The sequence below is a fragment of the Candoia aspera genome, chromosome 1 (assembly GCF_035149785.1).
Source record: "Candoia aspera isolate rCanAsp1 chromosome 1, rCanAsp1.hap2, whole genome shotgun sequence".
NCBI classification, from domain to species: domain Eukaryota; kingdom Metazoa; phylum Chordata; class Lepidosauria; order Squamata; family Boidae; genus Candoia; species Candoia aspera.
In genome coordinates this window covers 30115806-30130105 of record NC_086153.1, presented here as the reverse complement: position 1 = coordinate 30130105, position 14300 = coordinate 30115806, and the positions used below count along the sequence as shown (strand labels likewise).

Sequence of the window (14300 nt, the reverse complement as noted above, 5' to 3'; positions counted from 1 at the left end):
ATGCACATCACCAGAGGCCATCTAAAAATAAATATTCTTTTTGCCCATCCAGTGTTTTATTTGCATACAAATTTAACTTTTTGTACTCCTCTTTAATTAACTAAGATCTCTCAGTCAGCTTATAGCTTTACATTCTTTCACTCACAGGATGGTAAAAACAATGATACCGAAGGCAGGATACATGGACAAATATTGCCTTTATGATATTCTGCTACAGATTTTCTATTAGTCGTCTGGAGATGGGAAATCATAACATATAAACAGATTCAAATGGAGCTTTGATAAATCTCAAGCAATTCCTTTCTCAACTGATCTTGATGTATACCTCTTTTTATAGGAAAGGGCATTAGGTGATAAGAAAGCTCTCAAATTACAGTGACCTACCATTACATTATTGCAAAGTGTCACAGATATGTTCAAGGTATCGCTAATTCTCCATGAATAAACAACATCATGAAAATTATACTGATACATTCCAAAATTCATTTGTAGAGCAAATGAATACCTAGTCAGAGTGTTCGCAGGCCCAACATTCTATGGGCAGGGAAGAAGCAGTATTCACTATCCTATCTGGTTTTTGTTTTTAATGTTCTCATTCATTGTGAGCAAATAAATTTAGGCCAACTTCAATAACTAAGATGCATTTTATCCTGTGTTAGAGGCAAGGTTGTGAATGGGAATGCTTATGGATTTTTGGGGTCCACAGGCCTTCCTGCACAGCTGCCCAACATAAATAGGTCATATTCTATTTAGCCTGTTCTCAGAATTTTCCAACATTGGAAAGAACAAGACAGGGAGGTGGGCAGAAGAATGTGAATTTCTTTCTCTTAGAGCACTTTCTCACCTGAAACAGGTTTTTTTGCATTAAATTTATTACATTTAAAATTATTTCTGACACCAAACAACTGTGTACAATACAAGGCCTTCCTATACACATACCATTCAAAATCTCATCAAAGGAATAGGGGATCACTCAGAGTGAGAACAGTCCCCCTGTCTAAGTAGACATTTTTTAATCACCTTCATTCTCTTTGAAAAATACTTAAATGTTATTTCCAAATACATGGTATTCAAGCACGATGAGCATAGAAAGTGTGAGGTAACTTACAGTTTTTTCTAGAGCTTCTTGAGATGGGAAATCAATTTCTAAAATGTCTTTTAAATTTTTTAATAAGCTATTTTCTGGATCCCTAAAAAAGGAACAAACACTATTATAAATACTTGAATAAAATTATGAACCAAACATATTTACAAGCAGATATACTTACCACATGTGTATGTTGCTATTCAGCTTGATTTTTAACGGATTCACCACTGAAAGCAAAATGTGCACAGGTTTACATTTTTCACAAGAAAACATTATTAGAATACTTACTCCATAAGGGGTACATCTATAATTGGCTGCCTAATTCTGCAGAGAATGGATTCATGATCAAAAATGTATTTTTCTATTTATACCAAACTTTTTTTCATATTGAGTCTCAAAGCAACTAACTTCATAAGACAAGTTATAAATTAGATAATCAAGATAATGTCATTTGCAATGGAAGAAATGTGGTGCATGTGTCATCGTATCCTCAAATTCAAACCACAAAGAATTGCACCATGTACTTTTAATGTACAAGCACCATGTGTATATCTTATCTCCAATGATGGTTTTTGAATAGCACCGCCATGTTCTGTACTTTTAAGGCATGCTCACCATGTATATATCATATCTTCAACGATGGTTTTTTAATTGCACCACCACATACTTTTAATGTATATGCGTCATGTATGTATCATATCTTCAGTGATAGTTTTCTGTACAAGTGAATGTGACGGTTGGTTTGCATAAATTGTCTTGATTTTCAAGAGTATACAGCTGTTCACATTAGATATCAGATGTCTGTTTCAGAACTATTCAGAACTCATCAACATACAATGAAAATTTGTCTAAACAGAAATGCGCATGTGACATAGCCTTGATAATGGGGCTCTAGAATGACTCAGTTTGGAGATTTGACTAAAGAAAATTGGATCAAATTTCTGAAGGAATGCTACCAACTTTATAAAATCACTATGAATTGCACCTCAGTCACAAAGGGAGCTAGGTAGCTTCAGAATATTTGTGCATGTACGTAAGTAGCTTTTTCCAAATTAATTCGGAAACTCCATTTGAATCTTCTCATTTTCACATTTCAATCATCTGAATCAAATCTGATTGATTTTCCAAACTGCATCAACGATTGGAATCAGATTTCTGGCTGATTAGCATAGGCAAAATCAGTACAACCTGCCTCAGAGCTTCATTCAGCCAAGTGAGTATGGCTGTTTTGCTTGAAGCCAAGTGGCTTCTACACATGCACTGGAAACTGTCACCTTCAAGGGTATGCTTTAGTGCAATAATTTGATCAAACCATCCCACTGAAGTTTTGCAAAACCCACTAAACAAGCATTTCTGATCTTGATAAAGCATCTATATAATTTAATCTTCCCAATTCTATGAACTTACTGCTGCCTTCAGACAAGAACTGAATAATCAACTTGCTTTTGATCTGTCTAATGATAAAGACAGGAAAAGACAAACACAGTATCCCTGCGTTAAAACAGAGCTTAAGTCTCCTACAATGGGAACAAGGGGCAAAAAGGAAAAAATGGCCCCATTAGAACTATGAGAACCGTCCCTTGAGAAAATCAGTTTCTGGGATAAAGATGGGGAGAATTGTTTTGCATAAGGTAAAGGTAAAGGTTTCCCTTGACGTAAAGTCCAGTCAAGTCTGACTCTAGGGGGCGGTGCTCATCTCCGTTTCTAAGCCTTGGAGCCGGCGTCCATAGGACACTTCCGGGTCATGTGGCCAGCATGACACGGAACGCCGTTACCTTCCCGCCGAAGTGGTACCTATTGATCTACTCACATTTGCATGTTTTCGAACTGCTAGGTGAGCAGGAGCTGGGATTAACAACGGGAGCTCACCCCGCCACGTGGTTTCGAACCGCCGACCTTCCGATCGACAGCTCAGCGGTTTAACCCGCAGCGCCACCGCGTCCCTTTCATTGTTTTGCATAGCTTGCTTTTATTCCTGTACATGTATGTGCTTTACAAAATTAGATTCTTGTGGTTCACTGATGTGCTAATTTACAAATCAAGAATGCATTCACAGACCTCTCAACATTTATGACATAATTAATCTGCATTAAGTGATGCCAAGAATCACTTCTTGCTGAAAAATATGTAAGTGCCTTCCTGGGTGATATAAATCACTTAATGATCTGAACAAGCAGCAGATCCTGAGTGACCTATATTCTGCCCAACTTTGATGCAGGCCCTAGTAATATATTTAGGAGGAAAAAGTAGTTCAGAATACTTGGAAGGATTGTGTCTTTGACCAGGAACACACACTTTAAATAAGCCTTCTGTCTTCTTTAAACTTGGGGTGTGGGGGGAGAGAGAAAATAAATAATAAGAATTGAGACCATGGAGCCTTTTCCACCTGTTTGGTTTTGATACAGACTTGGTGTGTCTCTAAAGACATAGGTCTATACAAGCAAGAAGATACGTCTTTTCTCAGCGAAGTCCTGCTGTAGCCTGACCTTGACATAGCTGATCACAAAACAGAAATTACAAAATCAATCATTCAACAAAATGAGTTACTTCCCCAGAAAACAGAAAACTCAAACATTCATTTCAGACCTGGGCATAGGAATTAGGCATAGTGACAGGGAGCTATCCACATCCCTCCAGCCATAATTGTATTTTCAGTGTTGTCCTGCAGTTTTGCTACTATGGCATGAGAAGTGACATATAACATTTTAAGAAACATGTTCTGCATATGACATGTCTGTTATTTTGCAGCTAAATGGATCTGAAATGGTGTAAAATTGCTTTGTAGCATATTGCATCTTAATGATTTTCTGAACAATATACACGTAGAATTTTTTAAAAATTAAGTTCAATGATGTGATTCTAGTATTGCTTGCCTGAAACAAGTATACTCAATTTTCTATAGAGATAACCTATAGTAGCATAAAATAAGACACTGCAACAGAAAAGCTATGAAAGAGAAGTCATCCTACCATGGTCAGCTCCAAGAAAATAACACTCAGGAAGCATGGTGGGGTGTCTGGGATCTACCTCTATATTAAGGGAAATGTTGCTCCCTGAAACAGACACACACACATATATAGCTATCCAGTCTATTTTTTTAAAAAGGCTTTATTCTTACCCATACAGATGTCACATATTCCAGAACTGCAAGAATTACAATTCTGCCCTTTAACTCAAACCTGTCATTTCTAAATCTCTCTGTGAAAGTGACTAGTCTTTAGTCTTAGTACAGGTAGTCCTCACTTAATGACTATTTGGTTAGAGTTAGGGTTAGAAAACCGACTTACAACCGGTGCTCACACTTATGACCATTGCAGTGTCCCCATGGTCACAATTTGGGAGCTTGGCAACTGGTTCACATTTTTGACCATTGCAGCATCCCATGATCACGTGATCTCCATTTTTGACCTTCCTGGATGGCTTCTGGCAAGCAAAATCAATGGGGAACCGTGTGATTCACTTAACGACCATGAGGTCTGCTTAATGGCCATGGTGATTCACTTCATGACCGCCGCAAAAAAAGGGCATAAAATCAGGTTGGATTCACTTAATGACCACTTCGTTTAGCAACCAAAATTCTGGTCTCAATTGTGCTCATGAAGCAAGGACTACCTGTATCTAACAAGTCCAGGTTCACTTGACCTTTCTTCCTACTTCCTTGTTTCTATTTATTTATACTGATTATTTATTTGAACTCGTTTATCAATTAGATCAACTAAACATATTTCAATACATTATAAATGCACATTTGTATAAAAATAATTTAATAATGTTCAGGTATTTAAAAAAATCATATATGGCAGGTGTATTAAGAGGCCTTTCCTTCTGTGCCATAAAAACTGATAGCTGGTATGGTATCTGCATGTCTTCCAAAATGAAAGATTTGCTGAAGAAAAGGCTTATAGTTTAGAGGGGATAATACTTGCCCGAGGAAAGCAGATGTGGTGGTTTGATAGGGTGACCACTTTGTTTCTATAACCCCAGTTTTGTTTTGTTTTTTAAAAGAGACACCCCCCCCCCAAAAAAAAGTTGCTTATAAACCATCTGGATGTTATGACCCAGTTTGAGAACCTCTGTAAACAGTAGTAGTAGTTGTAACTATTAATATTACTAACTATACCTTACTTAATACCAGGGAGAAGGGGAAGTTTCTGCCTCAGTGAAATAATAATCTAAATTTTGAAATGTTATGTCTAAAAGGACAAAAAAGCGTTTATAGAAACACAATTTCTTAAAAGTTTTGCTTTTTTATGTTTTTTTTTATATCTCCCTTAACCACTAAAGCCACTATACAGTTATCTTTTTTTATTCTTACCAATTGCAATCCTTCGCCTTGTGGAGTTCCTTGTGGGTTTCTCTGGCTCAAGGACCCAGGTCTTCTCATCAACTTCACCTAGAACATCCCAAAACTCCTTCAGTGATTCTAATGCTGCCAAGAACTGACTGTGAATGCTCAGTAACGAACTCTAGTGTGGAAGGAAATTGTAACAAATGATATAGATGGCCTTTTACAAAACCAATAAAGAAGAGCTTTTTAATAACTGTTTCAACTTTTAAAAATCTAGCACACATGTAATTGTAAAACACATGACAGAAAAAAGACTCAATACTTTTAAGAGCATGTTTTTAATGAGCTATGCAAATACTCATTTTAGCAGTATATTACAATTTCTCTTTCCCTTTTTAAAAAGATTCACCTTTTAAGCATATTTTAAAATATTTATAATACCTTTTTAAATTCAAACTTAAAACTCTATAGTTAACAATCATGTAACAAATGAGTTCTTTTGAATTTAATGAAGCGTACCTGCGAATAAGGAAAAAAAACTGCAGTTTTGTTTTGCAAAGCTCCTGAAACTCATTCACGTACAAAATTCCAAGTAATTTGGAATGCTAAAGCAACTAAAAAATGGACCACAAACATATTATGTCTCTGTTTAAAACTATCTTCTGACAATAATTTGGGCCAATTTTTCTAATTTTAGGAGGAGGAAGAGCTCCGCAGTTACTTATTAAATCTAACGCACTTCTAAAATAAACAGAGATCCTGAAATCCTTCCACACGATTAACAGAGAGCTGGTAGAGCATGTATATCTCCAAGCCAGAGAATACCAAACTTTTTTCCACAGGTATGGCAGAAAGAAGCCTCGTATTTTAGCAGGGGAGTGTGTTTAATAAGCAGAGCAGAAATGATACTTTTTATGAGGAATATACAAACATGGATCTTTTCATCGATTTTCTTCATGAAGTTTTGGAAGGTTTAAAAATTGCTCAGGTGAGTTTTTTTTTATTTTATACACTTGAAAAATATTTTTAAAAGGAAGGACAGAGCTTGAGAAAGAACATGTTGGATTTATTCTCCCTGCTGTTATTAAATTATATTAAAGTGAGAAAGCACTTAAGCAGAAAAGTGTGAATACTGCCAATCTCAAAATGTAACGCTTATTATCTTTAAAAGCATTTTGTTACTTTTATAATACCTGAAGTGATATAATAGTGTCAATCACTTAACCAGATCTTAGAGCATAATATCTTCATCTTAAGTACTATTATTTCCAGTATTTTAATAATTTTCACACAGTCTTGGAATGTGATCTTTTGTGCTCTGATGACACTTAAATTAATAGCATAATTTTCTGGTACTTGCAACAGTTGCTTTCCATTTTGATTTTTTTACATTTTCCTACATCATATACAGACAAATCTGTTTAATAGTCATTTTTATCTTTTTCTTTGGGGAATTCAAAGGAATTTTTTAGTAAAAATAAAGAGACATCAAGGGATTAGAATTTTGAAATCCAATTAATTTTAATACTAATTGCAATTTTTCAGTGATGTTTCTTGAAAGGTAGCAAAATCTTAAAGTGATCTGCTCATCTGATCTTATTTGCATGTTTCATTGATGTTGCAGTTGACTTTCCATATGCATATCTGAATCTCTATCTTAAAAACATCTACAGTACTTTGTCATGCAAATTATAAAGAATTTATTCCTAATTTTACATTTCAATCAGAACATTTCTGTACATATTTATTCCCTTTAAACAATTTACATGGCAAGATTCAGTAATGAAATAGATAGCCAATCTGCTGCCTCATGATTTTTAGGACAGAAAGCATTATTTACTTAGCACATTTATAGCTGCCCCTTATCTTTCTCAAGGCAGTGAATAAGCTTTGATATACAATGACCCTCCCCACCCAAACTAATGTGAAAATAGCTATATGCGTTTCTCTGAAACAGTGGTGCAAGTGAAGCCCTATTGAAGACATTTTATTTTAAAATAAGACATGAGCAAGAGGAAACTACAAAATTTGCAGGTTAATTCTAGAACAGGTATAGACATTTCATGGATCTTTACAGAAATGGAGGAAATTGCTAGAGTAGGACAGAGAACTTTTCTGTTATTTTTCTACTTCAGGACTGTTAGAATTTTTTTATTTCCTTACCAGATTCACTTCTGAGCCAGGATCAAAGAAACAGGCAGTTGCATGAAATTAAGTTCTTTATTCTTCACCCAAGAGCAAAAGCAGTGACAGCAAGCTGTTGGGTGGGCGATCACACAGGACCCCCTCCTTACAGCACATGATATACATTCCATTCAACTCCTCCTTTAGAATACCACCCCTTACTCAGTTACCCATACTCCCCCTTAGCATCATTCCATATTAGGAATTTTCTTCCTTCACTCTATCTTAACATCATTCCATACAAGGGACGTCCTTCCCTCCTTGCTAGGGCCCCTTGACCATGATTAAACAATGCCTTTCCTCTGGAGAAGCTATCTTTGGAATGTACACCTTATCTTGTTTCTAGGGGCACAGCTATCTATCAAGGCCTGTTAGGAAGGAAGAGTAAGAAAGCCAACACAACTCTTCAAGGAAATAAAACATGGTTTCAGAGCCATAATAAAAGTGCAAATGCTTCTAATATATTAATACTAAAGGTAAGATATATGAATATGAAATATATTTGTATTTAAGTTCTATATATGTAAAATCTTCTATCAGGACTTTCCACTCCATTTATTAGGCATATAAATGTTTTGGAAATGATCTGGAAGAAGTGATTCAAACCTCAGGTGAACACAACATCTGTCTGCTATTCCTAAAGCAGTGTGACTTTTTGCAGGTTTCTGTATGAGCCTGAAAAAAAGATGATCCTCCTTTATGAATCAAACACTCTTAAAGCAGCAGCACCTTCTCAGAGGTTCTCCTGGAAGCATGAAAAATGTCAGGTTACTTTAATGAATAGTAAAGAGGTACTGTATCTGCATGGTCCAAAACTCTTCTTCCCAATCATTTTCAAAGCATGCACACACCCCTACCATTAGCAAGGGGGGGGGGATGCACTAGTGAAATTTTGGACATTTTGCCATCAAATTTCAGTGACAGGATCCCAAGATGCTGAAGGTGGCATATGTGGCTCAGGGGACATGTTGCACACCTCTGATTTATCCTATTGCAGGCTTAATACATCACTATTGCTTCCTCTTTCTATTAACAAACGAGAAAATCATGCCATCAAATTCTAGCACTCTGAACCTGGAAAGAATTCACACATAGTTTGCCAGCATGGATGCCCAACTCTGCCATATAGCATGAATAGGTGAGGTTTTAACATCATATATACAGTTGCTTACTTGAACTGCTATCTCCAGAACGCTGTACTTTTTTAGGAATTTAAAAACATCAATTTGCTGTTTGTTTCCCTGTCCTCCCTCCAGTCTTCAGATGGCACCCTCAATATACTTTCAGTGGCACTTATTATTTATTCATTTATTCATTCATTCATTCAATTTATATGGTCGCCCATCTCAACTACATGACTCTGGGCAGCTAACAATATTAAAAATCATGAACATATACAAAAACATAAACACACAGCAGCCAGGAAAAATTACAAAGACATCACCCAATCATTCAACACAATCAAGAAACAAGCTCAGTCATACACTCAGGGCTGAGCACAGAGTCAAGTCTCCAAGGCCTTCTGGAAGGCTGACAGTGCCAATCTAATCTCCAGAGGAATGACAGAGGGCAGATGCCACCGCAGATATGGGCCTGGGCCCTGCCAGCTGACATTCCTTAGCAGACGGGACCCCAACCATGCCCCTCCTGCTGGACTGGATGGAATGGGTAGAAATAACCAGGGGGAGATGGTCCCTTTGCTTGGATATTTAAAATTTCCTTATGGTATGCTTACCACATTTCAAAAGTTATCACAGAGCTGTAAAATGCACCCAAAGGGCAATCAAAATAATTAGGATTCTATAGCAATTCCTGTATGAGACAAGACTAGTTTGGACTGAACTAACAAATTCACACTCCTGCATGATTTTTATTTGTTCAGCTCTTGTCCACCACCACCTTTCAATCTGGTGTCCTTTAGAGATGCTGCAAATGCAGTTCCCAGCATGGCCAAAGGTTTATTGGCTCAGTTTCCATCAGCATGTTATAAGCTCACAATTTCCTTTATGACAATTTTGGGATTTTTTTAAAACACTCTTTTAGTTAGAACTTATACCAAGAAACTCCCCCAAGTATGTAGAAGCTACTCGACCACATCTTGCTTCCAAACTGACTGGCACTTGACTAGGCGAATAACTATTAAACAGAGTATAATATTGAAACATTTACTTTTTTTAAAATAACAACCACCGGCTTTTCCAATTTAGCTTACTTTAAAACACAATGTTAAGGGATACAGTCGCTATTCCCTACATATTCATTAGAACATCTTAAAAAGCATTTGTGCTTCACAATCCATTGATCTGTAGATGCTTCCATGATCTGCAATACTACTTTTGGGTATCAAGCCACATAATTTAAGGTAAAAGTCCAGGTAAAGGTAAAGGTAAAAGATAGAAGCTTATGTGGAAATTAATAAAATTTTCATCTAAATAATGGAGCAAAAGACTTGCTACATTGATTGCAGTATTAAGTTAAAAACAAAAGAAAAATATACTGTAGTGAACAGGTCCTGACACAGCAAAAATATGGATAAGATGACCTTCTAGTTCGCTTACTAATTTATGCTTTTTTCAGATTTGCTTGGAAAATGACTTCTGTTTGCCATTTACTTGAGCTGAACCCCTTTCTCCAGCATCCCTCCTGATCCACACATTGACCAGAAAAATTAGTGCCAGATTTTAATTAAACATCTCCTGTTGTCAACCATCCAAAGCTTTGTACATATTATTGATTTAATATTCCACAATTTCACTGCAGACATAGTCACCAAAGCTAGAAATGCTCCATGCATTGGAAAATCCAATATGACGTATTTTAATAGAAATAGTTTAACTAAAAATTCAGAGGAAAAGGCAATGACTTAACCCGTGAAGAAATACCTGCAGTCGTTGGACATTTTAAAAAACGAAATAGATATAGATGAGCGAATAAATTTTGCTCATGAGACAAAAGAAAACATGAAAGTGAAGTAAGTAGTTGTACTAGGACTTGTCACTGGAAAGCTCTCTGTCTGTATGGCAGCTAGAACAATGGCAGCAGCCTTGCCCTTAGTACCGATTTCTGACTATTTTAAAATGTCTCCTCTGCGCCAGAATCCACTGGCTGCTGCTGATCCTGCTGTGAGACACCTGCACTGGCTACTAGGCTTGTCATGATGCACAAAACCCTACCATCTTCAGCTTGACACTGTGCACGTTATAATTATTCATCCAAATGAATATGTCAGAGCAGCAGCAGCAGACCTCTCATCAGAGCACAAGAAAAATACATCAAAACATTATCAACCCAGCAGGAAGACAGGGACCATAAGGAAAATTACCCATTTTTAATACAGATGCCATAAAGCCATGTCTATTATTATATAAAAAGCAAGAGGGGGGAGAACCACCATCAGGCTTTGAGTCCAAAAGTACGAGAAGAACACAAATTGGGAAACAGATGTTAGGGGGAAAAAAAATCAATTATTGTATCTGAAATCTATTTAGATTCTCTTTAAACAAATCTGTGCTGGTATTCTAATTCTGACATTTGTCCTCTTCGAGTTAAGGGTCTTGTCAACATTTTCATTAAGATGACCTACAGTTGTTGGAATTAAATACCCATCAAGCATTAGAACACACGTGCTGAATACACATAATACCAAGAACAAATGAGAATCTGCCAAATAGCTCACTGAACATATATGAATCTTCTAATTTTTGGAAAAAGCCAACCTGAACAAGAACATTAGACAATACATACCCATTATACTATTCCCTTTGGGTATAAGCAGTGCTGGGCAAAGTGCAAAAAAGGAGTAAGAAACAACAAGCCAAAAATAAACACGATTCACTACACTCACTCATTTTCACTTATTTGATATTCATTACTTGCAACAGACCACATTTTATCCACTATCTTTTTACTAGCATTTGTCTAACTTAAACATTCTCAATTTTCCCATCTTTTGCAAACTTTCTACTAAGGTACACAAATGCATCTACTTGCTCTAAGTGTTTTTTGCTGTTTACATATAACTAGCAATTGTGCACTCAATTTTCCTTATCAAACATGACTACCTTGGTATTTGTTATATTAGTTTTCAGATTCCTTCTTCTCATTGCATACTACAATCTATCTAACATTCACTGCCAATCATTCTGGTTCTTTAGTCAACAATGTGGAACCATTTATATCTAAATGGAAGTCTGGCTTTCTGTGAAATACCTATCTGATCAACAAAAGTTGAACGGAACAATTACTGCACATGATCTGGACAATATGCTCTTGATAATGCACCCCAAGATAGCATTTGCCTTTTTAGCAGCTACATTATACTGCTTACTCATATTTAACTACTGGTCAACAAAAACAAGCGTATTTTCACAATGTACTACTGCTAAGACAAGATTTCCCTCATCCTATATTTGTGCCTTTCAATGTTTCCTATTCAGATGCAGAACTTTCCCTGTTAAATCCCATCCTGTTCATTTCAGTCACTCCTCAAGCCTATTTAGATGTTTTGGAATCTTCCTTCTTTCCTCTAAAGTATTTTACACACACACCCAGCTTTGTGTCATCTGTAAAATTCCTAAGTGTCCTCTCAACTCCCTCATCCAATAATTCCATCCAAGCTGAAGCCATTAACAAGCAATCTGACATATATCCACTTCTGGTTCAGGTACTGCAGGGGGGTCTGGATCATGGGTTACCTTGGCCTCAGGCTGCTGTTGCTAAACACCTGGCTCATCCAGAGTAAGACCTTATTCATCCATGATGAGGTAGTCGATGAACAGATGGTCCTGAAGTGTACTACTGAGACTTGGCTGGTCAAGAACAAGGATGTAACCTTATGAGAGATTTGCCTGTCTTGGTTTCAGGTCCTCCAGCAGCCAAGATGTCAATGCTCAGGAAGCTGGTGCCATGACTGTGATATATTTTCAATGCCTAAATGTGCTGCTCTGGTAGTGCAAGGTTGTAAGTGTCTTTATATGATACTGGATTATATGTACCAGTTAAGGCTGCTGCCTTTTTTGCCCTTTCTGAGACCTGATCTCATTGCTGGGTTGGTGGTGGAATTTCCCAGGTTTATAGTGCAGGGGGATTTTAACTTCCATGCCCTGGGAGTGAAATCTAGAGATGCTCAAGATTGTCACCATGGCAACAGGCTTATCCAAACTTATCTCCAGTTCATGTGGGTGGTCATCTTAAGCATAGTGTTCACCTCAGAGTGTGTGTGTGTGCACAATATATACACACATATACGCATACTGTGTGTGTGTGTATATATATATACTGTATATATATGACCTCCATTATCAGATCACACATCAGTTACTCTGAGTTTTTTTTCCCTTTCTTGCACTTTTACCTTTCTCTTTTAATTTTATTTTTCTTACTTTATATTAGCTTGCATTAGTTTTTAATCTTCCTTTTAAACAACCTTTAATAAAATTATATTTTATCTTTAATTTTTATTAAAGCTTTTTGAAAAGATAAAAACTAATACAAACTAATATAAGAAAAAGAAAAAGAAAAGAAAAAGAAATCAAAGCAAAAGCTAAAAGTACAAGAAAGGGGGGAAAAAACCTCAGAGTAACTGATGTGTGATCTGATAATGGAGGTCACTGTCATCAGTCTTTTGCTGTGGCCAAATCATTTTCTGGTTAAGTTGCATATTATTGCCATCCTCGAGCTCTGCAAAGGTGGAGGGCCAACCGGTATGGTTAGCCCCAGGTACATGATGCATCTGATGAATTTTTGAGGCCCTTTGGGGATTTTCCCAATGATCTGGCAGACCGTTCTGCCATACGTTTGCATACAGAGCCAGTCAGGACATTGGATGTATTTGCTCCTGAGCAGAATCTCTCCAAGTGCCAATTCCAGGGCATACCATCGCTTACTGAGAAGTTTTGTGATTTGAAACAGGTAAATGTGATAGCAGAAAACAAAGAGCAAATACAACCAAGCAGACACACTGGGCCCTACCCTGGAGCCATAAAAGTGGCAAAGCATGCTTATTTCTCTGCTCTTACTGCCTACACAGCTTCTTGTTCCAAGGCCCTGTTTAGGTAACCTGCTGTTTTTTGGGAAGGAACAGGCAGGACAATGTTCTGACTGGCCATTGAGAAATATCTGTAAGTTATCTTCATGCTAAAATTGCTCATGCTAGTTTGAAGATGTCATCTGAATGGAATCTAGCATGATGACTGGGGTAACATTTTGCAATGTTATCTGGGAATAGTATGATCATGTGGAAACACAGGAAGTGAACACGATCTTTCTTAGAATGAAGTAGTTTCTGGGTAGGTTTTAGAGGTGGTGGAGAATCAGCTACAGGGATCCTAGATGATGCAGATTATCTACATTCCTCCTGATAAGGTCCAAGCACAGGATTTAAACTGCATCAGTCACTCTAGCAGATGACTTTCATTGTGACCTGGTATGTGGGAGTCTTCTCCTCCTGGTACTTTTAGACTCCATTGTTTGTAATACCACTAATCATGCTATCTTGCTGAATTACCTGTGTGTCTTGGGATCTGAAAGCACCATTCTGAGTCCGCTTGTATCTCAGTCAGCAGTTTTAGTCAACAGTAGTGCAAGAACAACTGAGCATTGTGGAAAATATGTGGTCTAAAATGTGCCATCTGGTTGGGGATGTTGTGGATGAAATTGAAGAATTTAACAGGGATGGAAATGTTTCTTCTAAGAGTGAGATTGGGGCTTCTGATGAAATGCTGGATGAAATTGACAATGCTG

At 37.0% G+C, this 14300-nt stretch overlaps 1 protein-coding gene across 2 annotated transcripts in view; it reads right to left on the bottom strand.

The window, feature by feature from the left end:
• Nucleotides 1-14300, bottom strand: part of FANCL (FA complementation group L) — a 69546-nt gene that overhangs the window by 3496 nt on the left and 51750 nt on the right. The window contains exons 8-11 of one of the 2 annotated variants that reach the window (XM_063301224.1): nt 5403-5553; nt 4057-4140; nt 1269-1314; nt 1109-1190 (exon numbers count right to left, since the gene is read on the bottom strand). In XM_063301224.1, coding sequence (XP_063157294.1) covers nt 1109-1190; nt 1269-1314; nt 4057-4140; nt 5403-5553 — 363 coding nt within the window. The remainder of the gene's footprint in view (nt 1-1108; nt 1191-1268; nt 1315-4056; nt 4141-5402; nt 5554-14300) is intronic. The other variant, XM_063301233.1, reaches the window with a different exon arrangement.